General features: G+C 39.0%; 2 protein-coding genes across 2 annotated transcripts in view; one reads left to right on the top strand and one right to left on the bottom strand.

The window, feature by feature from the left end:
- LOC120636264 (ubiquitin-conjugating enzyme E2Q-like protein CG4502) overlaps window positions 1–11,281 on the top strand; it is a 312,586-nt gene that overhangs the window by 231,279 nt on the left and 70,026 nt on the right. The window lies entirely within an intron of this gene.
- On the bottom strand, window positions 4,856–9,787 carry LOC120636218 (hemocyte protein-glutamine gamma-glutamyltransferase-like). Its single transcript, XM_039907594.1, has 9 exons — window positions 9,166–9,787; window positions 8,097–8,926; window positions 7,815–8,007; window positions 7,547–7,735; window positions 7,237–7,456; window positions 6,891–7,155; window positions 6,315–6,599; window positions 5,772–5,897; window positions 4,856–5,264 (listed from the first exon to the last, which is right to left on the bottom strand). The coding sequence occupies exons 1-9, from the start codon at window positions 9,776–9,778 to the stop codon at window positions 5,112–5,114; spliced, it is 2,874 nt and encodes a 957-aa protein (XP_039763528.1). The 5' UTR covers window positions 9,779–9,787; the 3' UTR covers window positions 4,856–5,111.

Below are 11,281 nucleotides of genomic sequence, written 5' to 3'. Positions count from 1 at the left end.
GTTAATTTACTACTGGGTGACATCATCCAAACAGTGGCGACCGAGTGACACCTATGATGTCAATGGCGACGTACGGCGAAGGTTTACGTTTTTAATTCATTCTAATATTCTGACTGCGACACTGTCTGTTTGTTGTTATCTATATTCGCCTAAATTGATTCGGAGCTTTGATATACAGATAGCTCGCATGAAGGAGTAACGTTAATCCTAGAAAAGCACGCTAAAACCGTACTCGCAGAATGTCATAAAATAAACTTTGTTACATTCTTGTCCTCTCAACAACTAAACTGATCGCAACCGATATATGTTATATGGGAGAGGCACATGTTATATGGGAATAACATACGCGCAATGCGAAAATGATGATGATAAATGATGTTCAACGTTTTTCTCGTCTTATCTTATACAAATAGGTCGACAAAATTGTAGACATAATTATCTCATGTTAGACCTACAGGAAAACAATCGGTTTTTGTTATGGTTATAATTGACGGATAGTGAAAAACCATCATCTATAAACAAAGTAACAATTCGCAGGGCATGCAAAAAACTCGTCCTACTGTGTGCCGCCCAGTGTCTATCAGCCTTTGGCGTAGGAGCTAAGCCTCATGTGCAGTGGCACATGAGGCTTAGCTCCTAATCTGATCTAACACCTTGTGCACACAAGGTGTTAGATCAGAGTATGTATAAAGCCCGTACATGGCATAAAATGGAAAAATTCCCCTCCAATACGACTTATATAAAATAATTTGGGTATGCAGTGCTTTTGTGCATGTATGAAATGCACGCCACTGCTCATGTGCCTGTAACTACTCCGGCAATCAAGCCTTTCAGAACGGAACAGAGCCATGCTGCTTGGCAACATTAAGCATTTAATGACAAGGTTGCCTGGAAGAAAGCCGCTCCGCTTTCATCTCACACAAGATAGAACAATGATTGTTAAATTGTAAATTTGAACAACACAACAACTGTTGAGTTTCTTGCCCAATCAAGCCTTTCAGAACGAAACCGAGCCATGCTGCTTGGCAACATTAAGCATTTAATGACAAGTTTGCCTGGAAGAAAGCCGCTCCGCTTTCATCTCAGACAAAATAGAACAATGATTGTTAAATTGTAAGTTTGAACAACACAACAACTGTTGAGTTTCTTGCCCAATCAAGCCTTTCAGAACGGAACAGAGCCATGCTGCTTGGCAACATTAAGCATTTAATGACAAGGTTGCCTGGAAGAAAGCCGCTCCGCTTTCATCTCACACAAGATAGAACAATGATTGTTAAATTGTAAGTTTGAACAACACAACAACTGTTGAGTTTGTTGCCCAATCAAGCCTTTCAGAACGGAACAGAGCAATGCTGCTTGGCAATATTAAGCATTTAATGACAAGGTTGCCTGGAAGAAAGCCGCTCCGCTTTCATCTCACACAAGATAGAACAATGATTGTTAAATTGTAAATTTGAACAACACAACAACTGTTGAGTTTCTTGCCCAATCAAGCCTTTCAGAACGGAACAGCGCCATGCTGCTTGGCAACATTAAGCATTTAATGACAAGGTTGCCTGAAAGAAAGCCGCTCCGCTTTCATCTCACACAAGATAGAACAATGATTGTTTAATTGTAAAATTATGTTAGAAAAGAACAACTGTTGAGTTTCTTGCCGGCTTCTTCTTGGTAAAATCTGCCTTCCGAACCGGTGGTGGAGTCACTACAAACAGACATACTTAACGTTTCAAAAGTGCTTATATTAGGCCTACTTGAAATAAATGGATTAAAGTTAAAGTTGTACTTCCCTGGACGAGCTCTGCCACAAATAATCTCTACTTGCTACTTCTAAACTCGAATATTTCGGTATTATAATTTCGTTATTCTCCTAAGAACCCCTGGTTCGGGTGGGATTTTTAAAAAAACCGGAATAAACGTTGACGAAGTCGTAGGCAACAGCTTGATAAACGTGAATTAAATTCCTCAAACTTGGATGGTAAGCAATTTTCCTGTAAATGGGTTCTACGTCATCTCCGTTCCATTTTCACTATTTGGTTTTACGTTTTCCTTGAAATGTTAAGTTGACAACAAATTTGTGTTACGTTTTGCGGTAAATAAGTAGGTACTATTAGTCAATCTATACTACAACTGCCTTAAGTCTAGTAGTAAGCAAATCCCTCTGCGAATCATGAGGTCTAGGGTTCGATTCAAAGGTGGGCTGAAAACTATTGGATATTAGGTTATTTTGTCTAGAAATGCTCAGTACGTGTTAATAATCGAAAAATTATCCTTGTCCGGGTCTCAGATATCACGCTAAGCCGGCAGTCCAGTTTATGATTACCACATAATATGATAATAATCATTAGTACATCTTTTGTGCATAATCTTTATATAGCATTTCATTTGCTTACTTGTACCGACTACGAAATGTGTTTGGATACTGTCTAAGTTGCAAGATAACCTGCCAACAATATGTGTTCTCGCATAAGTACATTGAGAGCGTGATGACTGTTGTTTAATTTTATTTTAGTATTTAAGTTCTTAATCTGTTATTATCACAAGGCTTAGGGGTGCGAAAACCCAATGTTATTGTATCAATAAATAAATAAATAGAGGCCTGCTTTTGGAGCAGCTTCAATACTCTAATTTACTTCCCTATGATAAAGAAGGCCTAGGCCCAGCTGTGGGGTTGCATAAGTTAAGAATGATGTTTTTGATAATTTATTCCATCTATAGGTACGTATTTATAGGACTAAGGTAATATGAAACTGAGGCATGAAATCTAATCTTGTGTGCAATAAGCAACTTATTATTAGTTACATTAAACGTTTGCATATTTCTGGATAACCTTACTGGAAGCACGTTTCCCGAGTTATTTAGGATTTGAGTGTACAACAACGCAATCTCGGTACGTGGATATTTAAAGTGTCTATTGACCAAAAGCTAAGTTTGGAAGACAGATTCTATTGAAAAAAAACCATCCAGAAACTCTTTTTGAGTTTGCTATTTTTCAACATCATTTAACAATACTTTTTCTATCTTGTAAGAATGCAGAGCTACCTGCTTGATTGAAATTAATCAATTATTGTGTAGTAACCACGCTTAGTTAAATGTGTTTTATTAAATTGTTTAAACTTAGATCTAAAGGTAAATCTAATTCCTACCTTTCTCAAAACTCTGAAGCATTTCTATACTTATCATGGTCATGACTTTGGCTTAATTTTCGAGGTGCCGAGTTTGAATCCCAACACGCACCTCTAACTTGTATAAGTTATTTGCGTTTTAGGCAAGATATCACTGGTTTTAACGGTAAAGGAAAACATCGTGCGGAAACCTGCATGCTTGAGAGTTCTCCATAAAGTTCTCAAAGGTGTGTGAAGCCCACCAATCCACACTGGACCCGCGTGGTGGACTACGGTAATTGGTTGTTAACATGATGAGATGAATATGTAGGTACGGTACCTACCTACAAAAGAGACTTTAAATAGACTTTAAAATGCTTAGTCGATGCTCGATAGCCGGTCAACGCCGTCCGAGTTTAAAAGTCCCGATGAGTAATTAATATTGTCAGTGAATGATACTTTAATTATGACACATCCATAAATATAAGTACATATACCTATATATATAAACAAAAGTATCCGTCTGTGATTTCTAAAGCGTCATCCTAATAGGTATTTCCACCATTGGACGTTCACTGTCCTACCATCGGACCGTACGTTCATCCGTCCATCTGTCTGTAAGCGGACTATATCTCATGAACTGAATAGGAAGAGATCTGTAATTTTCACTGTGTTAATTTGTGTTTCTACAAGAGTTTAACTAAACTCAAAACTACTAGAGCTTTGAAGTGGCAATGGGTGAAACATAGCTCGGAGAACTGATGACGTGGTTGTCACAAGGTGCTGAAATTGCGACGCGCACAGGTAAACGCAGCGTTGTTCGACTCCCTACAAGGTGGATAGGCGACTCAAAAGAGTTGCTGCGAGCTGCTAGAAACAAGCGGCCCAGGACCGTGGATTTTCGAACACCCTACAAAATAGAACTATCGCTTCAGTTCGTTGAAGTGATGATGATGAATTATGTGTATTCCTATGTCCGCTATAACAACAAATAAAAAATAAATAAAATCAAATTTATAATTAAGGGAACTATTGTTTGTTTTCATTGCCTCAATATTATCAATAGCCTACTCAGGTCAATGCCTTTAGCCTGGACTAAATGCCACAATCACCAAGCTGGGCAGATGGATTGGTGATCGCTACAGTAGTAGTAGCACCGAGGACGCTGCTGCTCGTTCCCGTTATAATTCCTTAGCAGCCTCGTACAAAACCCGCTTAATGAAGAAAGTTGTGAAACATGAATTCTGATCTGTATCGAACTTTTGTACAGAGCCCTTCTTAGGAAAATTTTATTCTAATCTGCTTTTGATTATTTTATTTGATTAGCTAGATTTCTTACTAGGACTCTCCAAATTTGAAGTTTCTTCATTCACATTTTTACTTACAAAGAAATGCTCATTAAGGGGGAAAAAATAAAAGAGAAAATTAGCAGTGACTGCTTTATTATTTTTGAGATCCCAAAAACACGCAAACACAGTGCAAACATATTTTTAATTTATATTTAGGTCATGATAATAATATACCTACTTAAAATAACAAAAAAAAAGGTTAAAATGTATAAAGATATTAAATTAATAACAACGAGTATATCTTAACATAGAACTTAACCTAAAAATTATATTATGATTAAATGGCACACGAAGCATCGGTTTCTTTTAGATAGTAAAAAATAATATTAAAAAAAAACACGCCGTGCATCGTGGTCTGTTTATATATTTTTTTTGTTATTTTTTTTTATAAAAGTGCTAGTGCGGAAAACTCATCTTAAACCTGTTAGCGAAGCCTTGTCGTCAAAGTCCGTCGGTACACTTTGTCAGTTTGCGCTTGGCAAATATTACACCGAGTAAACTTTAAGAGGAAGTTTTACATGGATGTCAATATAGCCACTTCCGTTTCTTGCACAAAATAATGTTCAGGCTCTATGTATGACCAATACGAGCGGTCAAGGTGGAGCACCTCGAGCGGTGTCGGCCCCACAGCGTGCAAGAACTGTCGAGGCCCAGGATCTGGCTAGCCAATGACATTCACTGTCGCGCAGCCAACGATCTCGTCTATTTGCCGAGACGAGAAAGTCACAACAATATTGCGATCTCCAGTGCGGGTTGGCACAAACTTGTCCTGGTAACTCAAGAACTCACCAGGCTTAACGTCACGGAACCTTATCTGAAAAAGTTTTGGTAACAATAAAGTAGCTGTTAATATTTAAATATTATGCCCATAGACACCACTTTCGTTGCGTAAATAATATTTTTCACCTAGAAGGGGAAATTTTGGCGATAATTAAATAAGTAAACTTATTCGTTACTCTGTCTAGTACGGAATAAAGCAAGCAATAATCTTAAACCCAACTCCAAATTTTTCAATCGTTTACGTAATCCCTTACACTGTAATGGGAATTTTCTCATCACGTTTAATATAAACTATTACCTTGTTTATGTTTACGAAGTTGTTATTGCCATTGCCCATCCTCTACCGACTCGTACCATGAACCAACCAAAACATGTATACTATGTATGTATATAGTGTAAGTACAAATCAAAAGTGCCATCTATGGACCTAATTTAATCAAGAAATATTTGACCTTGACTTTGAACTTTTTGAGAGACATCTCCAAGATGTCATCTCAATTGTTCTTAATTTCTTATAAGCTAATTACTAATTCTATGTTACCTGACGCGGTCTCTGCACGCCAGGGCCTTCAAAAGTAAAGTAGCAGTCCGTCAAATGAACGTTCAATGGATTTTGGAAACTGAACGTAATGCCACATTCCTGACCTATGGTTGGTGGACTCCTCGTCTAAAAAGTAATAATAGTTCAATGTTATTAAACTCATTCAACATAGATAATTTTTATACTACTTCAAGTGACCCCTTGCGTGAAATCTCACCGATCTCGTAGTCTAAGATGGTAGCGGGCTAACCTGTTAGGGGTATTTGTTATGGCAGTTATACCGTTATACTAAACGGATACATACGGGAACGTGAAATCGTTTGGTGGCACATCTTTGTCGTAGGGTCACAGGGTGGTAACTAGCCACGGCCACGGATGGAAATATGCCAAACCAGTTAAAAGTGAGAAATTGTAAATTCACACATTTTTCCTTCTCGGGATCGAACCCGAGGCTTCCTGCTTATTAGATCATAGGCCTCTCTACTGCAGAGGGCTACTCAAAAAGTTATTTAGTTTGAAGGGATAACCACCAATAGTACCTACCTGCACTTGGAGTTTCGGTTTATCCAGTGTGACATCGTCCTCCTCAGACCAAGCTTGCTTTGTCTGCTTAACATAAGCCATAGCATAAATTTTAACCATAGCATGGTCAACTAACTTGTCCATGTACTCTTGCGGGGTGACATGCAGTTTGAGAGCTTCACGTTGGCCTGCCCTAACGATGAACTCTCCTTGAGACCTTCGAATTCGTGCTGAAATAGCACCCGTGTAATAACACGAAGACGCTGTTAGTACACACCAGATAGTCCGGTCTTCGGGTGATTTGTTCTGTAAAAATAAATGGTAGGATTATAAATTTTCTGAAATTAGTGTTCATATTATCTTCTTTATAAGGGCAGCAAAAATTTTCAAAGAAGTGTGAAATTTCCCACACTTATAGTTTATATATAGAAGGAGTGCGGAATGCTAATATATTTTTTAAAGTTGTTATTTGAGCCTTGGTGGAATTTGTGATTAAAGAAATGTTAGTCTTTAACAATAGAACCTTAACAATGTTAAAACTTATAATTTAGATGATTAACTATGGTCGAATTTCGGTGGGCGGTAAACCGGTAATACCTGAATATTCATCGTGCAATCAAAAGGCTGGCCGTAAGGTATAGGTTCAATATCCACTAGGTCAAAAACAACATCCTCTGTGCTACGATCAGGAAATTCATAATACTGTTGCAAACGTTGAACCCCGCGACAAGAAGCAATAACAGCATGCCGTTCGGGAGAAGGACTTTCAGCAGCTTTATATTCATGGGTTATCTCTAGTAAATCACTATCACCTTCGTCATCTTCACTACACGGATTCTTAGTAAGAATCTTCCGTCCAACCCTGAAAACAATCAGTTTGCAATAAATATCTCATTTAGTTTACATATAGTTTTTGTAGATATAGATTGAAGGAAATACTAACTCAAATTGATTCGATGCCATTCTAACAAAACCCCAATCGGAGGATTCTTCCTCCTGGAAGTGGCATAACTCGGAATTAAGCTGAGAGTACACGAAGGGTGTATCATACTGAAAGCCAATCTCACCGCGACGAACGGCTTCTAAACTAGCTGGACCACACATGTATACCGATTCGGCTGCTTCTTGAGGAGTAGAATCAATTATCTGCCACCCACCGTATCCTACAAAATAACAATAAAATTAAAATGATCATAGATTTTTAATGGAATCAAAAGTGAATGTGCTAAAAACTTGAGTTTTCTCAGACTTACCCTGCGGCAAATCTGGTCTTTGCATCCATACATCGTTCCAAACATGGAAGTTCCAACAGGAGTCATAACAATCTTCATCTGGTCCATTGGGTACTTCATTCCCATCTTTGTCAAAGAATTTGTCAATAGTAAATGTCCCATTTGTATCATGTGCAGAGACATAATTTGTCACAGATCGGCAAGGAATACCTAGACACAAGTTTAAATATAATAATTACTTCTCATTAGTTTGTTGTTTAATAATTATTATATATATCCGAATACTTACCTAAAGCTCGACAAATAGTCACAACTAAACCCGAAAACACCCAGCACTGTCCATACTCCACAGGGCGACCGCCGTTGGTTAAATAACGTTCAAGTATTGCTACTGAACCAGTCCATGCATGAGGCGCTACTCCATCTTTATACTCACCATCGTATCGACCAACCATTAAGCCATCATCGCCTTTAGCATTAATCTATAATAAAAATAATGCACAATAAATTAAAAACTAAGATAAAATTTGACAATGGCTGGAAATGGAACTGATTTCCGAACAAAACCTACCATAGCAGAAATTGCTCTAGTAATTCGCACAGGATTACCACGTTCTGAATGTTCAAGCCCACTTCGTTCTAATAAATAAATGCAAGCTGGAAGCACTACGTCATCAAACTGTCCGAATATCCATTTGCGACCTTTAGGTTGGCGCCAGGTACCAGTCCATATTTTTCCTTGCTCATTGAGAACATATTCATTTTTTGATGACTCGTTGTCCAAGTAAACTGAGTCGTCGCGGCACCATGGATTAAATAGAATATAAATGTCTTCATCACACTTGTAATCATGGCGATTTTCACGCTGGCCGAGCCTGTGGGTTTGAACCCAGCAATTCCATAAGCCAACTGGAGCAGAAGCTGGCACATGCACTTGAAATGTAATTGTATTACCATCCTGACGCTGAACACTCAAGTCCCACTTTTCCATGTCGTGTGCAACGGACGCTAAATTCTGCGTTGATCCATGTTGAGAACCAAAGCTGCGACCAGTTGGAGGATGCTGGGGAGGTCCACTATGTCTTTCAATTACTGGTCTTTCCACGGTCCCGTGCGGGCTAAGAGGACTTTGTTGCTGAGGCACGGGTTCGCTACTAAAAGAACTACGACGACATCCATAAGTTGCGGTTTCTCTGATGCCACTTATTGGGCTAATAGCACTCATAGTGGTTATTGTTCCTGTTGGAGCCGCTGTAGCACTACTAGTATCTTGTACGCGTGACACAGCCATGCCCATTCCCATACCAATAACATCACGAGAATGTTGAAAAACACTTTGTTGCGTGCTCCAATTGACGGGCAAAACGACTCGAGTCCCTTTTGTGACACAGGGTTTTGGACCTGTAAACATACTCATAGCTATTGTACATTTCGCACGAGCATTCCTTCTGATAAAGCACGAATTTCTTTCCATGCACAAACATAGTTACATACTATGCAGCTACGTATTTTAACTACAAGAAGGTACAATTTATTTACACGATTTAAGATTTGAGGATAACCAAACTGACTATTACTTCCTACAAATATTAAAATTAATGCTTATAGATCTATAATAAGAAAGAATACAGTTAACTTACCAAGATTGAACACTATTCGAATTACATCTTGTTGTTTGTCGTTAATTCGGTCAAAACGAACTGCAAAGAAAAAGTTCTGGCCTCTGCGCAATACCGGGTTTGGAAGCACGGTATCGTTAACCAATTCATACTGATCAGTGTGATGCTCTTTTCCATTGTCTCGTGCATAGAATTCCGTCAATTCCACTTTAAGAGGAGTCTGCGAATAGTAGCTTTGAGGAATCAACTCTATAGTCTCTTGATGACGTCGACGTTCATTTTGATCAGCCAGCTTGCAGATGAGATTATGGGTATACTGTGTACTAGGACTGTTTCGTGAAGAAAGCTTTAGTGCACCGACGCTGTGAGATCGTTCAGGTCTAGGTTGAGCAGTAGGCCCCGCTTTGGCAATTGGCCAACGTCGACTTTGTCCCGGGCGTTGACAAAAACTCGAAATATTGTAATTCGCTGATAAACCTGGGACGTAGTTCGATGACATTCCTCCAATTGTTATTTGTTGTTCCCTCATACAGCTGAGAGTGCTAATTGCAGTAGTCAACCCTGTAATTCCACCAAGCCCCATTCCAGTTATGCTGGAGGTCATGCTTGTCGACATTTTATCCATACTTGACATTCGGTATTAAGATATTTATTGTAACAAAACTGAACTGCGCCCCGGCCCTAAACCAGAGCGAATGCTGAACCTAGTCCTGTTAGTTACCTTTATATACGAAAGGGATTCTAAGGGATCATTCACCGCTCCGGTGTCAGTTGTCAGGCGCCTCGCTTTGTCCGCAACTATTGTCTGCATTCACTGAGTTGTGACTTGTACCTTACTATGAAAGCATATTATCTGTACCTCTGAAGTCTTTGCATATCTCGGGTTAAATTTTAATTTAGAAAAATACTTATTTAGAGGGAAAATATTTTTATCCATGAAAACTGTCTATAGAAAGGAAGAGATCTGATATAAGTGAGTGGCGATGCTATCATGAACCTGATATAGCTAATGCTAAAATAATAATAATAAGTATTATTATTTATGTGCCTTTTTTGTGAGCATAGACCCCCTAGTAGCAATTTATAATCTAATCCTAGCAAACAGAAACTCAAAGCTTAAGCTTAAGCTTTTTCTGTAATCCACCAGGCTATCCACCACGCTGTCTAACGGGTCGGAGGAGTTTATAGTATAGTTTTGGAATCTATTTCTGCATAAGTATCTAAGCTCGCCTTTGCATGTCTACATTGTGTACTGTATACTCCTTATTGTTTCTTTTCATGTATGTTATACGTGCAATAAAGTGTTTCTTCTTCTTCTCGCCAGAGACCTAGAGATAATCTACTTACAATTTGATACTTATGCTTTGCGTCATAATATTTGCGGCGCGACGCTGAACTACATTTCACATTTAAAACGTAGTTACCACATAGTAACTGACACCGGAATAGTAGTATAATACAATATAAAGAGTGCCTATTGTGAGGCTGGGCGACGAAGCGAATCTAGAAAGCTTTATAGCTAGGCTGGTTTAAGCGGGGAGTTTAAGGTTTTATTGTTTAGTTATTCCATAGTACCTACTAATGTTTCCAAGTTAACTACCCTGACATCGAAGTTCAGGTAATCCGTATTTTTGTTGACTAGGACGGACGTAGCACTAGTAGTAGGGGTTCTAGTAGAACCTAGAACAGCACAGCTAGCACGGCAGGAGTGCAAAAATTCCCCCGATTATATCCGCTGACAAGGGATAAAATTAACATGTACGCCTACCGAACCCCGACAACAGAGAAAAGTTTACCTACATTTATTATCGCTCGTACACCTACAACCGACAAAGACTTGCCGTTAAGCGATTTAGCCCTCCGGTACGATGTGACCGAATCACTGACAATGCTTTTTAGACGCGCATTGGGTTGGAGCTCGACGTCACTTTCGGGGGGCAGAGTTCGAACCCCAGCACGCACCTTTATCTTTTCTAAGTTTGTGCGTTTAAGTAATTAAAATATCACTTGCTTCAACTGGAAAACATCGTGAGGAAACTTGCATGCCTGAGAATTCTACATAATGTTCGCAAAGGTGTGTGGAGTCCACCAATCCGCACTGGGCCAGCGTGGTGCACAACGGCCTTAACCCCTTCTC

Source organism: Pararge aegeria, chromosome 3 (assembly GCF_905163445.1).
Source record: "Pararge aegeria chromosome 3, ilParAegt1.1, whole genome shotgun sequence".
NCBI lineage: Eukaryota > Metazoa > Arthropoda > Insecta > Lepidoptera > Nymphalidae > Pararge > Pararge aegeria.
The sequence above is the reverse complement of the archived record's forward strand: the minus strand, read 5'-3'. Positions and strand labels throughout refer to the sequence as shown.

Coding starts and splice junctions, on each gene's coding strand:
- LOC120636218 (XM_039907594.1), bottom strand. CDS start 9,778: ATGTCAAGTATGGATAAAATGTCGACAAGCATGACCTCCAGCATAACT. Junction 8,008..8,096: donor CTAGAGCAATTTCTGCTATG/GTAGGTTTTGTT, acceptor TTTTTATTATAG/ATTAATGCTAAAGGCGATGA. Junction 5,265..5,771: donor GCGTGCAGAGACCGCGTCAG/GTAACATAGAAT, acceptor AAACTTTTTCAG/ATAAGGTTCCGTGACGTTAA.